General features: G+C 40.6%; 1 protein-coding gene across 2 annotated transcripts in view; it reads left to right on the top strand.

Annotated features, from left to right (window-relative positions):
• Positions 1-20,988, top strand: part of slc6a9 (solute carrier family 6 member 9) — a 304,297-nt gene that overhangs the window by 212,134 nt on the left and 71,175 nt on the right. For both annotated transcript variants that reach the window (XM_034183550.1, XM_034183551.1), the window contains 3 exons: positions 2,430-2,586; positions 6,520-6,651; positions 12,757-13,033. In XM_034183550.1, coding sequence (XP_034039441.1) covers positions 2,430-2,586; positions 6,520-6,651; positions 12,757-13,033 — 566 coding nt within the window. The remainder of the gene's footprint in view (positions 1-2,429; positions 2,587-6,519; positions 6,652-12,756; positions 13,034-20,988) is intronic.

Raw genomic sequence — 20,988 nt, 5'->3', positions numbered from 1 at the left:
TGGCTGAACAAAACAAGAATGGAACTGGACAATGGCTAAAGTATAAAAGTAGCAAAGCAACAAAGTGACAAAGCAAAATAGAACATAGAAGAAACACATGACGGAAATAAACCACTAATAAATCAAAGCGGGAACAGAAGATGCAGCAAAGAAAGGGGCAAAAAAGGGATCAAAGCCTGGATCAGGGCCGGTGATGACACACATCGGCCGCAGCCGCGCACTAACACAGAATATACAGAAGCTGTATATCGTTATTCGGCCAAAACCTCTGTGTTAAATTGGCAATAAATCTTTGATATAGATGATTTGTGTAAGGTTGATTCCATGCATTGTCTTGAGCACCATTTCAATGAATTCAGTTTGTATACCTATGTGCAAGTTTACTGAACTTGCAATCATTCTAAGTGATGTGTGTGGATGTGTGTGTGCATTGATACCACATTTTAGAGGAGCATGGGTGACTAAATATATACCTTTGTATTTATAAAGCAGTTTAATATATATTGTTCATTTTGACAACATTTTGTGGAGCCCCTCCAACTTTTACCCCAACCCCCCATCAGCAGATTCCTAGTTAATACTACAGCCCTAGTATATGTTGAGTATTGGTAACTTCCACTTTGCATGACATCATTTGTCAGCTTGAAAGCTGCGGTGATAAAACCTTGTTGTAAAAGTTTGCTAATCAATTTTTAAATTACTCAAACAATTGTCACATAACAAAACAAATACAGATGAGAAGACATAGCTCAAAAGACAGACTGAAATGACAGGACAAAAAGGAAAAGATTTAAACACCAAAAGGCAAACAATAAAAGAAGACTCTCTTGTGGATACAACATATTCTTTTTATGTGAGCCCAAGAAGAAGACCATTTATGGACAAATACACCTATCCCAGTTCGAGCTAGTGTCCTACAAACCTAGTGTCCCTCATTCTCTCGGTCTTGACTTAGGACACTAGACAAAACAAAACACCTGTTTTGTTAAACTGTGACAAACACATTCTCAGACAGAAAAACAACACATACTGTTCTTATTTACACCAAAAATCCCAAAAATGAACAAAGTAGTGAAATGAACAATCAGTCCCAGATTGATATCAGAATCACTAATTGTACAAAGGAGCTCGGAGTCGAGCCGCTGCTCCTCCATGTCGAAAGGAGCCAGTTGAGGTGGCTTGGGCATCTTATTCGGATGCCCCCTGGACACCTCGCTGGAGAGGTGTTCCGGGCACGTCCCATCAGGAGGAGGCTCCGGGGAAGACCCAGGACACGCTGGAGGGACTACGTCTCTCGGCTGGCTTGGGAACGCCTTGGGGTTCCCCTGGAGGAGCTGGAGGAGGTGTGTGTGGATCGGGAGGTCTGGGCGGCTTTGCTTGAGATTCCGCCCCCGGACCCGACTCCGGATAAAGAGGTAGAAAATGGATGGATGGATGGATGGATAATTGTACAAAATAAGTCATGAAAAGTAAACACTGATGATTGCCCTACTATCCTTCTTTAGATTTGCATTTGCAGAAAATTTTCAAACAGAATTTGAAGGCAATTTCTCCATCCAACACAGTGTTGTACCAACACAGCATTGTACCACAAATCTAAAAATGAACAAAGGATTGAAATGAACAAATGCATGAATGTGGTTTAATTAAGTGTCATCAATGCAAATAATGTAGAATGAATGGATGGAGATATGTAAAAAAAATACAACAACCTCTTCTTCAAAAATATTGTCTGGATTTAGGGTTTCTGGCAATACACCTGTCTCCAGTTTATCTGTTTATTTGTATATTTAAATCATTGCAAAAGGTGTTTGCTACTCAGCAACCTTGGGAATTAGGTAGCAGTAACACAAATTCATCATGTTGACCCAACAAATTTACACTTAGGTCACTCAGCAAAATTGTTTCTGGCTAGCTTAACACATTTTACTTGGGTGGAAATACTTTACTTTTTTTATGTTCATGGAGCAGTGTTTATGACATCCTGAGAATGTGTGCAATTTCCAAGAGTTTGGAGGACATAACCGACCTATATGTTGGTGCTATGCTGTGTGAAGCAGGGCAGAAGATCTGAATTCTTATTTATTTTCTATGTATGCTTATTTATTATTTATTTTTTTTTATTTGTATGGCCACTCAGGAAACTGCAACAGAGGCTATCAACTTGGACTTAACACACAGCTGCAACTATTTAACTAATGCAGTTTAGAAAAAAATAAGTAAAAAAATGAAATTGAAACAATTTTGTGCACACTCTGTTATCAGTTTGTGAATTGTAAATTATACATATGAATGGTGTGTGTACATGAATATATATTAAAAACATTTTAAATTTCAGAAACAAGCACAGCAACACTGACTGCTTTGTTTTGAATCACCTTCTCCGCTGACACTACATCTGTCTCTCTGTGCCTATGACTTTGTTGTAGAATGGTGCAGTTCCAGGTGAGACATTGAAGAAGGATGAAAACTCACGAAGAGGGAACTGGGGCAACCAGATTGAGTTTGTTCTAACCAGTGTGGGCTATGCTGTGGGTCTGGGCAACGTCTGGAGGTTTCCCTATCTCTGCTACAGAAATGGAGGAGGTATACATGCCAACATGTAGCCTGACGCCATGTTTGTTACAACCCAATCTCACGCCATTTTTTGGCATTTCGTGATGGCAGCATGAAAAAAATGTGAGACTGGACTGTTTTTTTAACGACATACAGCAAAATGAAAAGGTTTGGGCACCCCCGAGAGCGTACATCTCTTTATTTTTTATGATACCAAATTTAAGAAAAGTTCATTTCAAATTTATAAAATGATACAGTTTAAACTCAAGTCTCAGAAAATAATTTCTGTACATCATGACTTAATTTAATGAAAACTATCATAGCTAAAACAGGAATGAATAAGGATGGGCAGCTGATAGTATGATACTTTAATAGAAGTACAGAGACTGGAATGCCAACTCAGGATCTTGTTCCGTTGAATTCTGTTTGTGAGTTTGCATGCAACCCCAAGATTTCAGCCACTCAGCCATGAGAGTTGGGGTAATTCACTTCCGGTCGTCTGCCAGCAATAACACCAGATGCGCTTTTAAAGCACAGTTTCTGCGTGTTTTCTTACGTTTTCTGCCGTGGCTTCAGCAAGTTATCCCTCAAAGTATGTTCAAAGTGTAGCTTGAATGAAGTTCTTGTTGATTTTAAATCGTATTCAGGACAAAACTTGATAATATTATTGATAAGAGCATGCAGACTGTCGAAAACTGTGGCGGAAAATTTTGGTAAATAATCATTTCATAAAATGTTTATAAAAATACAATAAAAGCACACACCATTCATTATTTAAAAAAGCATCATAGTGAAACTCAAATATAACCATATAAAACTCATAAATAGCACAGTAAAAGTCATCAAACACCATCAATCAATAAAAATCAAACACCATAAAATAAATATAGTATTCCTTTGAAGTAATAACACTTATAACACTTGGAGCATTTACCACATGATGAAGGAGGCTATTCCACAAAGTTACCACTAAATAAAAATATTTTCTTGAGTCACGTCTGCATATTTGCACCTCAAAAATGTGAGAGTGGCCTCTCAAACATAATCAGCATCTTGATATGGCACACCTGTGAGGTGGGATGGATTATCTCAGCAAAGGAGAAGTGCTCACTATCACAGATTTAGACTGGTTTGTGAACAATATTTGAGGGAAATGGTGATATTGTGTATGTGGAAAAAGTTTTAGATCTTTGAGTTCATCTCATACAAAATGGGAGCAAAACCAAAAGTGTTGCATTTATATTTTTGTTGAGTGTACATTGGATCGGTTCCCACTGACCAATAGCGTTAGAGCTTACTGCCAACAGCTAGCCAATCAGAGCGCGGCATATGAAGGTCATGAACTAGCTGACAGACGCTGGTTGAAAAAATGGCAACAAACATGTCAACAACAGCAGAAAATCGTCTGCCAGCGAGGTCTTCTGAGTTCACAGAGGAGGAACTGGTGGAAATATTGAACTCCAAGGATGCCAAAAACAGTCTCAGTCTGGCAACGTGGACAGCCTTGTTCCCTCAGATAAAATAGTATTTAGAGTAAAACAAAAATCATCAGTATTTACAGAATTGATTGAGTTAATTTTGTAAAATCAATATAAATACAGAATACAAGGTCTGTGATGAAAAAAGCGGTCCTTTTTATTATTTTTTTAAATAAATAGATTTGATTCATATGTTTTTACGTCAGACATGCTTGAACCCTCGTGCGCATGCGTGAGTTTTTTCACGCGTCGGTGACGTCATTCGCCTGTGGGCAGGCCTTGAGTGAGGAGTGCTCCACCCCGCCCGTTGGAATCTCTTTGTCTGAATAGCCGCTGTGGATGGGGCGCGTTGCTTTATCAACATTTTTTCTGGACCTGTGAGGGATATCCGAGTGGACACTATTCGAGAAATTAAGATGGTTTTCTGTGAAAAGTTTAACGGCTGATGAGAGATTATGGGGTGTTTCTGTCAGCGCTTCCAGGTGCCATCGTCGGCCTGTTTCGACCTGAAAACATCCTAATTTAAGGCTTAATTCACCCAGGACGTCGTGAGAGAACAGAGAAGATTCAGAACAGGCCGGCATGAGGACTTTATGCGGACCTTCCACTGTTTAAGGACAGTTTGTAATGAAAGACGTGCGCGCAAATTCGCCGAGTTGTTTCTGTGACGACTCGGCGAATCTGTGTGCACCGCGACAGGAAAAACACCTCCGTGTTGAAAACCATTTGTAAAATTCAGGCGGCTTTTGATGGCTTTCAACAAGTGAGTAACTGAGAAATTGTTTAACAGCTTGGGCATGTTCCAACTTGCCCGTTAAGGTTTCCAACGGAGGTGTTTTTCCTGTCGCGACCCCCCGCGGTCAGGTCCAGCCCGACATGCGACTCTGCCCGCATGTTCTTTCATTACAAAATGTCCGTTAACAATGGAATGTCCGAATAAACTCCTCATGCCGACTTCTTCTGAAAGTTCTCTGTTCTCTGACGACTTACTGGGTCAACAGAGCCTGAAATGTGGAAGTTTTCAACTTGAAACAGCGAGACGCTGCCGCCTCGAAGCGCAGATCGCCGTCAGGCACCGTGGGCCGTCCTTAAAGCGACACTACCAGACCAAAATCTCTCATCAGCCGTTAAAATTTTTACAGAAAACCAGCTGAATTTATCAAATGGTGTCCACTCAGTTGTGTCTTACAGTTTTTGAAAAAAAATTTTATCAAACAAAGCAGCAGTCTCTGAGCCATTCCTAAACAATGAAAAAACAATGAGAGGGTGGGCCACTCCTCACTCAAAGACTGCCCACAGGCGAATGACGTAACCGACAGGTGTGAAAAAACTCTCGTATGCCCACGAGGGTTCAAACATGTCTGATGTAATCACACGTGATTCAAATCCATATGGTTTTTGAAAAAAATAATAAGGTCCGTTAGTTTTATCACAGACCTCGTATATCAATGATACACAGTTGACACAATAAAACAAACGCTTATTTCCATTGTGGTCCATGTGAGGCTAAAACCTAACACTGAGGAGCTTGATTAAATATGTAAAGATTGCAAAGACATTATAATTAATGTAACTAGCAATAAGTGTGTAGTTTATATATATACAATTTACACTGGGATACCAATAAAATAAAATAAGTTCAGACTGAACAGAGAACAATAAGATCTCAATAAATTAAAATAAATAGCAACTGTATCCCTGTAGAAGTGTAGCCAAATTTAGCACCACGTCTTGAACAAGAAAATAATGGACTAGAAGATAAGCTCGTCTTTTGGACCAGAAATCACATTAAAAAATAAAAATAAATAAAAAGGTGGCGTGATCCTCTTCCCTTAGCTGACTGAATAAACTTAACTTTAACTGTCTTTTAAAACTTGCCTTGTTGCTAATCGACTGCAAGATCTATATTTTATATTAAATATATTTTAGCTGAATAGTTCCCGATGTGTGGTTATATCTTGATCTTTCAACCTAACCTATTCTTTGCAAACATTCGCAGCAATAACAGTTTGGCACCCACGAAGCATTTTATTCTAAGAGCAGCGTGATTCTGTGAGCAATAATCAGGGCAGCTACAAAATGTACGGCTTGGAAAAATATTCTGAATAACTGAGCAAAACCTTTAACCTTATGATGTTTGATATCGTCGATTCCCCGCAGAATATTGGAGTTTATAATTCCTGTAAACGAATCACGGGCTGCACAGCAAAAGACCTGAAATGAAGAACCCAAAGTCCTCTTGCGCATGTGCGGCACAACCTCAACCCCCGAGATCAGGGGTTGGCATTCAATCTCTGTACTTGTTTAAACTTATTTTGTAGAATAAGACCCAATGATGTTCTCAAGAAATACTGAGTGTTATCCAGGCAGCATTACTAAATGAGTCTTTGATTTGTCCTTTGTTAACAATTTTCCCATCTTCAAAGGTCTTCTGAGCTATGTTGTTGAACTGCTCAGTCACTGAGCCTTTGGTCCTTCTCTCTAGGTGCCTTCATGTTACCGTACTTTGTCATGCTGGTGTTCTGTGGCATTCCTCTCTTCTTCCTTGAGCTTTCATTTGGTCAGTTTGCCAGCCTGGGATGTCTGGGAGTCTGGAAGATCAGCCCTATGTTCAAAGGTTGGTGTTTATTTGCGTTGGATTACTTACTTTGTGGTTATATTAAGGACAACAAATTATGACAAATATGGCAGTTTGTATTGACTTATTAATACCACTCACAAGGCCTCTGGTATAAATTTGCACAATGGAAGTTTTTTTACTCAGTGTGACTGCATCTAACAACCAGCAGCATCTGTTTCTGGTGTCAAAGTGTGCACATTTATTAAGCTCTACCAGCAGCTGTGGAGGATGTGTATGAAAATGTAGTGGATTTGCCACAAATGAATTAACATAGTCAAACACCAAAAGCGACACTGAGTGTCACTGACGTGACTCTCTCAATTTCTGTCACTCACAATGCCATTCAGTATATAAACATACGTACATTAACTATAAAACATAAAGTATGACTTTTCTAAGGTAGACCTTCATGTTTACAGTCACCTGAATTGGGAACAACAATAAAGAAATCATTTAGAAATGCAAAATATACAGTACAGTATTGTGTTTTGTATTTTTATGCTGATTCTCCCTAATTGTTTGTCAGAAGTACTTTGCTTGTTAAAACCGTGCATTAACATTAGAATTTTCTCTCACACACACACACACACACACACACACACACACACACACACACACACACACACACACACAAAAATGGAATAATACATTCAGTGCCATATTTTTGGGGACAATGACAGTTGTTGTAAAGTTGCGTCTGTACAACACTGCAAAAGAGTTGATAGTCAGCAACCTGGGCTTGTAGTGTAGTCTTTCATCTTCAATATAAGAGGTTTAAAAAGAAACTAGTACAGGCAGGGGTGGTGGTCAAGTGGTTAGTGCACTTGGTTTCAGTGCAGAAAGTTCCAGGTTCAAACCCCATCCCTGCCACATTTCTCCATGTGCTGTGGAGTTGTGTCAGGAAGGGCATCTGGCGTAAACCCTGTGCCAATTCAACATACAGATCCACCTCAGATTTGCTGTGACAACCAAGGCTCTAGATTGGGTAGTGTTTATAAAATAGGTAGCTGACAATTTTCAAGGGTGGTAAATTATGCACAGTTTCTATTCACCTTATTCAGCCCCGCCCACTTTTACAACCGAAGCATTTTCATTTTGTCTTAGGACTTCCGATGAGCGGTGTTTTCAGTATAGAACAATGGACGACATTCCATGGGTAGAAACAACAACCTTTTTGAAAAGCTCAAAGGGAACGACTCTGGCTCACCCATGGGTCATAACAGAGTGGGAAGATGACATGAAAAAGTAGCCCTTGATTATTTTTGGACGGTTTGGCTATGAGAAACTACAAGCTTCGCGCTGCGCAGCTCATATAAAAACACAATCAAGTTAAAATACTACCCGACAAGTAGTACCACCGTAATGCCAAGATTACGTAACATTAATATATGTATGGTGTTATTTCTTGCAGTGCTTGGTTGTATCAAATGCCAGAAAATTAGTAAATAAGATAGCAGCTAATGCTACAAACACAGCTTACCCGTTTGTCTCACTAGCATCCACCGTGGCTTCTTCAACAGAGCGTTGTAGTCCAACCATTTCTCTGGGTAAGGATCCAGTGGTGTGGATTTTTTCTCCACAAAATAAAAAGAACAGATATAGGGACGTTTGGGTGGATTTTCAAATTCAGCGCCTTTAGCACCGGAGATCCTCGTATTTCAGTGGAGGAGGGAACAAGTTAAATGCTGGTCCACAGCACTCAGATCTCTCCTTTCCATGTTCAAAACATCGTTCTGAAAGTGATAGTTTTCTCTTGTTCCAGTTGTTGTTGTGGCACCCAAGAACTGAACAATTAATGCTGCTTATGTTTGGACACTTCTAGTGTACTGTGTTCCCACGTATCTAATCATTAAACACAGTTGCAAAACGGAAGTTGCTTGAGGAAATGGAGCTGCCCACTCTGACTTCCTGAATAAGATGAATAATTATTTTGAATGGTGTGTGAGTCCAGAATGTTTTTAGAACCTTAGACCTCAATGGTTTTTAGAGGAAGAACTCAGTCCTTTTATTTCCTATTAATTGCACAATTTTTCAATGTCAAGTGACATTCACTGTTTGTTCCAATGCATGAGTGACATCAAAAAGGACACCAGATGTAGGACAGCCAGTGCACACAGGGTTAAGTTCAGGAAATACAAGGTGCTTTAATATTCCATGGAGACAGTGAAATGACAATTGTGACAAGACAATCCTACGTGACAACAAAAAAACAACAAAGACTTTGTGAGAAAATGAACGAGGAAGTAACCAAAAAAAAAAAAATGTCAAAAACACAGCAGGGTGCAAACACTTACTGACAAGATAACAAGGTGGAGACTGACAGGACGCGTGATGAGAAACAATCAACCGGCAAATGAGAAACATGCAGGTGCAGCTTAAATACAAACTCAGCTAATTAACAACAGGTGTACATAAGGGAGAACGGAAAAGCCAGGACACGAGAGGAAAATAAAGGAACACACAGAGATACTTAGGTACTTAGATACTTAGAGATACACTAGGCGAGCAGAAATAAAACTTGATCATGAGATAACAGAACGGTCAGCACATGGAAATAAGACCACATCATCAAATATAAAACCAAAACATAAAGTGTGCAAAACTGCAACATCTCTTGTGGAACAAAATCACGAATACTGACAAACTGTAAACAAATGCAAACAATAAATAAAGACTTCAAACTAGAATGGAGTGAAAACCCGAAGTACACATAAAGAACTAAATAACAAACAGAGAGACACAGACAGATGACAAGAATCATAACTCGATGAGTACACAGTTGATGGGGGGACACACAAGACCTGCCTAAGCAGGAGAGAGCCACGCGCTCACACACTCACACATACCAAACATCTACGACAGAACACCCACACATACACACACGCAGGACCTTGAACAGATACGAACCGCACACACCAAAAGGAGGACACGTGCCCACACACACCAGACAACCACGAAACCGGGGAACAACCAAATACCAAGACCCACTCATATAAAAGGCACAAAGACAAATCAATAAACCAAGCCTTGACTGACCCGCAAGACCCTGCATATCTACACATTTTGTCCCATATTTCACTCTATTTAATTACTCGATTACCTTTCTCAAGCAATGCTTCCATGATAGGAGGAAGCCAAATCCAGGAGCCGCAGTGTATGCTGGGACATCTTTAGCAGTTTTAATCAGGCAAATGTGAGTAATTCGTGTGGTATTATATGGAACAATAAATCTAGAACCTAACAAAAAGTTTACTTTTTAAGCTGCCATCAGCCATGCCTTCCTGTTTTAATTATAGCTAAGTATGTTATTGTCCCTCACATAATTGTCACCAACATTGCCACTGCAGATGACAGGAATGTTACTGTGATGACCACTGGCATGTTTTTTTTCTGCCGCGGACATGTGAACACTGCATTATTCGCATCTGTCCAAATGTGTCATTAAGAGAAAAAAATATATAAGTTGCACTGGTCTATAAGTTGCACATATTTCTGAAATGTGGTGTACTGCAGTAGCGAGCAGAAGCTAACAAGCTCAGTCATTGTTCTGGCTCCCTAAGAGCCACTTCATTTATTATTTTGGTGTTATATTATTGGTCATAGCATTTTAGATTGTTGAAATGTTGTTTTACACATCAGCGCATACACACTATTCTGTGTCCTTTATTTACAGTTTTGCCATTCACTCATTTGTTAATTCATCCATGCCATGCACCCATCAAATAAACAGCAAAAGGTAACAAAGGTGTGTTTTTTTTAGATGATGGTTATCTACCTGCCTAGTTAAGTACAAGGGCAGGACAGTCATATTATGTGAGGCAGAAAACTTGAAGAAACTACTTCTTGTCACTCCTGAAATCATAGGTAAATTTGCAGTGTAATTAAATGTTTGAAAAATATTTTACAACAGCCTTACCTTGCCAGCTTACCATAGCTGACTTGATGTTGCTGTTCTTGTTGTCTTACACAGTCCTAATAAGGGTAGTGCCAAGTAATATGAAAGTTGTTAACCCCCAAAACGTGAATCAGCTGTAAATCGTGAATTATCCACAAATCGTTAATTGCAAAATGTGAAAGCGGTGAGGTGGGGAGGTGATCTGAGTAGCTCTCGCTTCGGGTGTCAAGCTCCCGGCCCCACTGGGTGTGTCCCGCTCCAGGGGCAGTGTCAGGTGAGGACTTTGACTAGGACAGTCCACCTGTCAAATTGCAACGAAGGCGTCAAACTCACAGAGGACAGAAAATAGCAGAATAATCTTAAGAGAAATGTTGGAGACCTTAGGAAGGTAAACAATGAGCTACAACCATATTTTTGTCAATATGAGCCATCCTCTGCGCTGGAAAAATAACATTGATCAGAATGAGCAGGCAGGTATGAAACAGAAGTGTAGGGACCGTCTACAAAGTGCAAAAGAGACACCAGAAAAATATTCAGTAAATTCAGGTGTGGTGTCACCAAATTCATCGAATACATCAGTGGTCTCCTGCTGGTTATACTACAACACTCAGTTTGGAAAACTATGCAAAAATTTTATTTTAGTGAATTTTATTGCTTATATTATGACTTATTTCTTTTAATCATGAAAATAAGTCATAAAATGAGCAATAAGATTAACTAATTCACTTACATTTAATTTTTGCACATTTTTCTAAACTGAGTATAACCAGCAGGAGACCACTGATGTATGCAGTAAATTTGGTGACACCAGACCTGAATTTATTGAATATTTTTCTGGTGTCTTATTTTTGCACTTTGTAGACCCAGCGGGGCTGGGCGCTTAACATCAGAAGTGAGAGCTGCTCCTCCTCAACTCACCGGCTGCAGTGACCCCGCCCTGCCCTGCCAAAATAAATGAATAAAACAAAAATTGAAAAAAAAATTTGTGGTGATAGGGTTTGCAATCAAGATTTCCTGCAGTAATTAATCCGTAAACTGAAATCCATCCAACCCGCGCTCATGTTTTAGGAGATTTTGTTATGTGTCGACGCGGGTTGAGGAGCGGACCTGCGTCTGACTGAACCCAGCGCTAAAATAACCAGAAAGCGGTTCCCATAACAAAACAATTTATTTTCCCCCTTTTGTGCAATACTCGGTGTACAAACATAAAACGCATCTGTCTGGCGGAGTGAAGGACGGCGCACTCTCCAGCGCCCAAAGGGATCGAAGCCCGGCGCCTCTGGACCCACGTTCACCGCCAAACACCCCCCAGGTAGACACGACAAACCGACTCTGTGAAGGATAGAAAAGGTGAGGTAAGTCAGCAGCTACAACTAATATCCTTCAAAGGCACACACTATCAGCAACACATTCAGGTCTGAATTTAAGCTTTATGTAAATGAGCAGCTTCTCACAACAGGTGGAGGATCATCTGTCCGCACGCCACGGCCGTGAGAAGCAAGCTGCACAACTCTCATCAATATTCACATATACTGCGTAACAAAATACCAAATTACTGTTAACAATTATTCAGACAATCAAATCACCTCTGATGTGTGCTGACAGCATGTGTCCCTCACCCGTCCTTCTTCACAGGCACGATGTGTCAAACCCAGGCGCGGTCCTCAGCGTCTCACAAACGAACATCACAAGGTCGAGTTCCCGGCAAATCTGCTTGAATCACACATGGCTTAAATGCAGAACGCCATCTCATTATCTGCTTCAGCTGAAAGTCTTTAAGGTTGCACGTGAGCATCATCCACAGGTGCTGCATATCACGTTGATGAGGGTGAAGGACTCTTCTTCCAGCACCTTCTCCACAGACAATAAATCAGTTTGCATACCACCTGGAGAGCAAAGAAAAGAAAAGAACACCAAAATGTCCAGCCAAACCCCTCCAACACACAACAGATTTCAGTATTCACATTTTGTAATTAACGATTTGTGGCTAATTCACAATTTGCAGCTGATTCACATTTTGAGGGTTAATAAAGTTATGTGCTAAGCACCAAATGCCCTTAAAATTTAGTTTAGGTAGACACCCAGTAGAAAATTTTCACTGCAGTTGGGAGGGGGATTGGCTGATTCATGGCTTCTTGTTTCACTCGTGTATAAATTCTAACATTGCTCTACTTCTATTTTCTTCTTCTCCTGCCATCTCCCTTCAGGTGTGGGTTATGGTATGATGGTGGTGTCGACCTACATTGGTATCTATTACAATGTGGTCATCTGCATTGCATTCTACTACTTCTTTTTGTCCATGACCAATGTGCTGCCATGGACCTACTGCACCAACCCCTGGAACACCCCGGACTGCACAGGGGTGGTGGGCAACAACTACCAGCTCAACAACAGCTTGCAAAATGCAACCAGCAGCCTGGCATCCAGAGTTTCTGAGGCAGCAAACCACACCAAGAGGACAAGCCCTAGTGAAGAGTACTGGAAGTAAGAGAATGAAAAACATGAATCACCAGAGAGTGCAACTTGAAAATATTCTGAGGATCATGTTGTCATCGGGGCTGTCATTTTTAAAACTTTGCAGAACATTATGAATAAAACTAAGTGTATGCAGAAAGGCAGAAATGTGCATACGAGGGCCATTCAAAATTACAAAAAAAAAATTGAAAATGGCTCTTGAATTTTCAAGAACTATTTTATTCATTTGTTGAATTTTAACTGACTTTTGAACTGAGATAGCAAACAGGATGCAGAATTACAGTTCTAAATGTCTGAATTTTGCACAGCTTTGGTGAATACACATTATTTTCTCAAGAGCTAAAAAAGTGCATGAATATCTGTCATCACAACATTGTATACACATGCATAACTCAAATTCCCACTCATCTTTAGCCCTGAATGGATGTAGACACTCCTTCAAGTAATTATTTATATATGCAAACTCTCTGAGGATGGTTCTGTCCTCACAGAGATCATATCCAGTACTCTACAAAAGTATTGGGCCCCTTGGTATTTCACACATTTTAATTTGTTTATGTCATTTCAAATACAAAAAGTAAATCAGGTTTCTCAATATAAACATTTCTAAAATTAATTTCCTTAAACTCAAACTCAAAGCAGATCTCTACAACTTGATACAAATTACTTGAAAATATAAAAGCCAAGATGATGGGTTGCATAAGTAATAAATATCTACAGTGGGGAAAATAAGTAATTGACCCCCTGTCAGTTTTGCAGGTTTTCCCACCTACAAAGAATGGAGAGGTCTGTCATTTTTATCGTAGCTGCACTTCAACTGTGAGAGACAGAATCTAAAAAAAAAAAAAATCCAGTAAATCACACTGTATGATTTTTAAATAATTAATTTGCATTTTATTGCATAAAATAAGTATTTGACCCCCTAGAAAAACAGAGCTTAACAATTGGTAGAGAAATATTTGTCTGCTGTTACAGAGGTCAGATGTTTCCTGTAGTTCTTGACCAAGTTTTCACACACTGCAACAGGGATTTTGGTCCACTCCTCCATACAGATCTTCTCCAAATCTTTCAGGTTTGGAGTTTCAGCTCCCTCCAAAGATTTTGTATTGAGTTCAGGTCTGAAGACTGGCCAGGCCACTCCAGGACCTTGAAATGCTTCTTACGGAGCCCCTCCTTAGTTGCCCTGGCTGTGTGTTTGGGGTCATTGTCATGCTGGAAGACCCAGCCATGACCCATCTTCAATGCTCTTACTGAGGGAAGGAGGTTGTTTGCCAAAATCTCGCAATACATGACTCCATCCATCCTCCCTTCAATACGGTGCAGTCATCCTGTTCCCTTTGCAGAAGAGCACCCCCAGAGTATGATATTTCCACCCCCATGCTTCACGGTTGGGATAGTTTTCTTGGGGTTGTTCTCATCCTCTAAACATGGTAAGTGGAGTTGATTCCAAAAAGCTCTATTTTGGTCTCATCTGACCACATGACCTTCTCCCATGCCTCCTCTGGATCATCCAGATGGTCACTGGTGAACTTCAAACGGGCCTGGACATGTGCTGGCTTGAGCTGGGGGACCTTGCTGCCCTGCAGGATTTTAAATCATGACAGCATCATGTGTTACTAATGTAATCTTTGTGACTGTGGTCCCAGCTCTCTTCAGGTCATTGACCAGGTCCTCCTGTGTAGTTCTGAGCTTTCTCAGAATCATCCTTACCCCAAAAAGTGAGATCTTGCATGGAATCCCAGACCGAAGGACATTGACAGTCATCTTATGTTTCTTCCAGTTTCTAATAAATAATCATAACAGTTGTTGTCTTCTACCAAGCTGCTTGCCTGTTGTGCTGTAGTCCATCCCAGCCTTGTGCAGGTCTACAGTTTTGTCCCTGGTGTCCTTAGACGGCTCTTTGGTCTTGGCTATGGTGGACAGGTTGGAGTGCGATTAATTGAGTGTGTATACAGGTGTCTTTTATACAGGTAACAATTTGAAACAGGTGCAATTAATACAGGTAAAGAGTGCAGAACAAGAGGGCTTCTTAAAGAAAAATTAACAGGTCTGTGAGAGCCAGAATTCTTGCTGGTTGGTAGGGGGTCAAATACTTATTTAATGCAATAAAATGCAAATTAATTATTTAAAAATCATACAATGTGATTTTCTGGATTTTTGTTTTGTTTTTAGCTTCTGTCTCTCACAGTTGAGGTGTACCTATAATAAAAATTACAGACCTCTCCATTCTTTGTAGGTGGGAAAACCTGCAAAACTGACAGGGGGTCAAATACTTATTTTCCCCACTCTATTACATTTTCAGCTAAAAAATCAGCCATATAATAAACAATTTATTAACCTCGCTTGCTCATTCTGTACAAAAAAACATCAGACCTGTGTTTTTTACTGCGCTCACTGCGCTCAGCCCTCCTGCCAACACCTCAGTTTGATATTTTCCTGTACAGACCTCGCACTCAGTTAATAACCTGTTAGTGTTGGCAGTTTCCTTCAGAAAAATCAAGGGAGGGTGTCAGTCTGAGTGTGAGGAGCTTATCTGTGAGTTTGAGGGCGATGACTGTGTTGAATGCTGAGCTGTAGTCGATGAACAGCAATCTAATGGCACTTTTCTACTACACAGAACCAGCACTACTCGGCTCGGCTCTACTCGGTTTGGTTCCAGGCGCGTCCTTTCTTACTACAAATAGTACCTCTTCAACATGGATAGGGTCAGCATAGTAAACTGCAGTGACGTTGTTTCATACGCGACATAAACAATGGTGGACTCTGTGTGTTTACCGCTCTGTGAGTTTTTAAGAGAAAGCTGCTGGCGGCGAGACAAAACACGCTTGAAAAGTACAGAAGACTTTGGGAATTCATACAACAATATGAAGATGAAGACGAGAAGATACGAGCTGCTAGAGACAAAGAGACAAAGCATGACGGTAAGCTAATTGTTAGCTTCCTAAGTAGCTTGTAAATAAGTAATAACTGCAGGCTGTCGCTATTAAGTATTAAAATTGTGGCTGTCAAAATAAAACGTTAATTTAGTTTAATTAATGACAGCACCTATCACGCCTTCAGTCATTTTGCTCAGTTTTGTTTTGACGCCAGTGACGTGGTCTGTAAATACAGACGCGTTTCTGAGAGCAATAAACGTGTTAATGTCAATACTTTATTTTACCAAAGTAACTTGCTTTGATAACTTATTGTTAAATCTCAAATGTGGGAGTTTGTGCATTTACTGACGTTCATGCACAAAATGTTGATTTGGTTTTAATCACCGTTAATTAACGTCATCACTGAACTCGAACAGGCTTAAAACCCATTAAAAACGTTTGATTTGTTTTTCATCCAGATTTTAATGTTCAATGGACAAATTTAAATATGAAATCTAATAAGTTAATTATTAAAGGTCTCATATTGTTCAGAAAGAATCAGCCTCCAAACTCCCACAATTCTGTTTTTATAGACATTCTTTATAATATAGCCTTTTATTGTCACTGTACACATAAATACAATGAAATTTGCCTGCATTTAACCCATCCAAATTACAGTTAGACAGTTCTCCCAATTTAAGATCAATTTACAGCTTGTTTAATATCACCTTCATATGTAACAAAAATAACCCTGATCCTTTTTTTACCTGGTTATTAAATGCCCCAAACACACACAGATCTGAGTTTTTTATATATATATATCTGCAATTAAAAGATTCATTTAGATTAACTAATCATAAACCCTGTAATCAATTACATTATATTTTTAATAACCTGACAGCACTAATTAAAATATGTATGCTGTGTGTGTTTCAGATGGTTTTCTCAGAGTCACTGCTGCAAAGGTTCATGCCATAGAATGGGACACCTTTATCATCATCATGTTATACATGTTATGTTTCACTGTGAATTTTGAATACATTTTTGTACTTTTTGCTAAAATGTCTCCACGTTTGTGTAACATCAGTTTGATTTGTAAAAGTTACCAAGGTTTACTGATTTAAAGGCTAACAGTTTGAAAAGCTGTTCCAGTAGTAAAATACGTTTTACATGTAATGGGGTCATAAATGTAAACTGAAGTAAACAGACAGTAAAACTGGTTGTTCAAACTGGCTCACTGTGTCTGCATACGAGACAACAATGTTACTTTAATACGTTTAGATTCAAAATCTTCGCTTGTTAAAGTGTACTTCCCACCAATGGGATAAGTAATGTTAGATGGTGCTTTCAAGCAGACTACAGACAAAGTAAAAAAAAACACTTACCATCCGTCACTTCCAACAAAGCCGTGGACGGGTGGCGGTCATCCTGCCTCCGGGTGCTCATTGGTCGTTGTCCGTAAACAGCGTTCCTTCAGTCAAACCGTTTCCAGCCCTTACAGTCTGACCTACTCCAGTCGTTGTGGTCCTGTAATCACTTTTAAGCTTTTTCAGCTGTTCTTTGCGTTGCTGTAATGTCCGGTGATCCGGGCGCAGCCAAAGACTGGGAGATTTTCTAATTTCGGATCGCTTCATCCACCTCTCTGTATTCTCTCCTCCGCCACCAAACACAGAAACGTTCACAGCTCATCCACGGACCACGGTGTGGTTTAGTGCGAGTAAAAAAACTCGCCGTGAAACGAAAGAAAAGGATGGTCGCTGTAACACCGCTGTGACTATTTAAAAATTGCGGGCTTTGATTTTCGTTTTGGTCGGCGCACTCATGACTCATCCAGTGACGACATTCTCTGACCAATCAGTGGCCGGCAGCCTGTTGACGTCACATTTTAGTATTGGCTCAGCTTGCTTGGAACCGCTCCTGAGCAGGTACTAAAAAAAGCACCTGGTACCAGGTACTAGCCCTAGTGGAAAAGCAAAAAAAAAAAAATGAGTAGAGTCGAGCTGAGTAGTGCTACTGAAGTAGAAAAGCGCCATAGCATATGTGTCCCTGCCCTCTAAGTGCATGAGGACTGTGTGGATAGTGGTGTTAACTGCATCGTCAGTGGATTGGTTCAAATGATATGGAAACTGTAGGGGGTCCACAGTTTCTGGGATGGTGGGTCATGACTATCCTTTCAAAGCACTTCATTATGATTGGAGTGAGTGCTATGGGACAATAGTCATTTAAGCAGGTGACAGTGCTTCTCTTGGGGACAGGCACTATGGTGGTGGACGTAACCCTTTCCAGGACATTTGGGGTTCATTGGATCCCATGGCAATTGCTTTCTCCATATTGTGCTCACTAAAGTCCTGAATAGGGTTAAATCAGGTGGGTACAGAGGCTTGTGCAAGGGACAGATTGAATATGTCAGCAAACACATCAGCTAGCTCTGATGATCAAACCTACATGCGTGGCCGGGGATGTTATCTGTGCCAGCTGCTTTCCATTGGTGTGTTTTGCTCAGAACCCTATCTGCTGATGTGACCATGAGTGATGAGTCTTGTATGCTCTTCTTGCGCACCATCATTCCCTGCTGATTAGTATCTTGGGCCTCAAAGCGAGTGTAGAACTAGTTCAGCTCATCTGGCAGTGTGGCTTGGCTGGATGGGACTGTGCTGCTCCTCTGCTGGAAATCTATGATGTCTTGGAGACCTTCCCATATGTGTTGACGGTCAGAGACAGAGTAGTAACCCTCCAACTTGAGTCTATATTGTCTCTTGGCCTCTCTGATGGCTCTGCTAAGGTCATGTCATATCTGGCCATTTTATAGTCCTCAGAAGTGCCTGAGACGAATGCAGCAGAGCGTTCACGTAGCTTGACCCTTAGGCTATATTACAGTTTACACAGGGTTTTTGGTTGGGGTATTTTCTGCAGTGCTTTGTCTGAATAGCAGTCTCCATGCATGTACTAGTGTAGCTGATAACTGCAGAGGCATATTCATTCAAATCTATATTTGGACAGTTTGAATGTGAAACATTTAATTATGAGCTGAAACAAAACAGGATACGGATTACTTTACAGCAATTTAGTCTGCTCAGAAACCAGGTGACACCTGCACAAACAACCGCTCTGTGAGAGGCAGACAGAAATAGTGGGAGTGAGAAGTTGGGGGAGAAAGAGAGCAAAACTGAAAAGCATACGTATGCACAAACACATGGCGTACAGGCTCGTGGTCCGATGTATCAAAAGTGAAATGAACGCGTAAATGTGCGGTGCGTCACCCAAATATCCTGGCTGGCATACGCACGTTCCTACAGATATTATGCCATCTCAGACACATAGAGGTGATGCTGGGAACTGTTAATAGTGTGAAAACAAGAAGTCATCAGAGTGATGTGCACATCAGAGACACACTAATGAACATTTAACACACCCACATGTGGAAGCCATGCACACGCACACATGCATGGATTCATGCAGGTACACATGCACACACACACAGAGGCCACTTGGCTTTTGTAATATATAATATTGAGCAAAATTTGGGGATATGCAGATCATTTAGGCGCTTAATCAATAGTGACTGCAGAAAAAAAATCTGATGACAAATTTGCAGTATTATATATACAGTGAAAAACCCACATCTGCAAAGAGCTCACACACTCACCTTCAATAGTACAGTATTACCACCATTGACCAATAAATTTGTTTCTTTCAAATGCAGTGTTTTGGAATGTCACTCTGATTGGTTGACAAGTGCCACAGTGATTCGTTTATATAATGTTTGCACGATAAAATGCCCATGCATGATAAACGCAGTACACCCAACATTTCAGTGCGCAGTGTTCAGTTTTGTGCTCCTATTTCAGCCCATTTAAATAGCGTGCCTTCTGCTTATGTTCTTTTGTGTCCACCATCCAAATAGATATCCCTGTTTCTTATTATAATGAAATAATATTTGTTTTCACATCCACACAATGTAGTAATATGTACTCTTTACTATTCACAAACTGCATTTTAAATAATTTAGTGTGTGCTAAATTCAGTAGTGGCCACAGCTAACCAAAAAGTTAGCTTCAATAATTGTTAAAATGTGAAATGAAAAGTTACAGCTAAAAGCTAAACCGATAACTTTTAGTTTTGACTCCAGTACACTGGTAGCTACTGATACTTCTGAGTAAATTCAAAGGCAATCACAAACAACAACGAGCCAGCGCTTCTGTCTAAGATCAACCTTCTCTCAGCAAAAGAGTCCTGGTGACCAGAGAGGGGAAAAAAAGAGGAGAGGAAAAAAAGATCATTCATTTTTACAGCCATACAGTCTTGCAGACGTGTCACAGGAGACATGCACAGCAAGGCAGTTTTGACTTATGGTTAAAATTTTAAACAAACTAATTCCGAACAAGTTATTGAAATTGTCACCTCTTTTGCTTTTACAAAGTGAAAATGTTAGCTATATGTTTAGTTTTAAAGTAATGTAATTGTTGTGTGAGCCGCTGAAGAGGAGGTACTGCTATACCCGGTCTGACAGCTGGAGACGGTGGCCACCTGGGGCTCCACGACTTGGCAGCTCCGGTGTTCTTCAGATCTGTTGGCGGTGAAGGCTGTGTGGGATCCGGCTCGGTTCTAGATGGACGTCTCCTATCCTCAAGCCTGCCCACACGTCACTCAACATTTAATTGTCTGTGGTACCAAAACTGTGTTTGTCTGTATCCCGTTGTGCATTTCACAACATTAAATTGTTACTGTTTGGCTTATCCATTGTCCATTCATTTAGCGCCCCCTGTTGTGGGTCCGTGTTCCTACACTTTCACAACAGGATTTCTCGGCCAGCGTCATGGATCCCGAGGGACGTCAACCATCGCTTGAACAGCCAATGGAAGAGCGAGGTGAACAGGCGTCAGCAGGAGGCATGTTGGGTGAGCTGCAGCAAATCTTGACCGCTTTCACTGCTCGGCTGGACTTAGTCAACGAGCAGAATGTGATTCTCAATCGGAGGATGGAGGCTCTCACCGCCCAGGTGGAAGCGCAGGCTCCGAGCGCTGCTGCAGCACTTCCTCCCGCTGACCGGAGGCCTGAGACAGACATTCCGCTGGTCGTTCAACGAACCCCCCCACCATCCCCTGAAGC

The sequence above is a fragment of the Thalassophryne amazonica genome, chromosome 12 (assembly GCF_902500255.1).
Source record: "Thalassophryne amazonica chromosome 12, fThaAma1.1, whole genome shotgun sequence".
Taxonomy (NCBI): Eukaryota; Metazoa; Chordata; class Actinopteri; order Batrachoidiformes; family Batrachoididae; genus Thalassophryne; species Thalassophryne amazonica.
The sequence above is the reverse complement of the archived record's forward strand: the minus strand, read 5'-3'. Positions and strand labels throughout refer to the sequence as shown.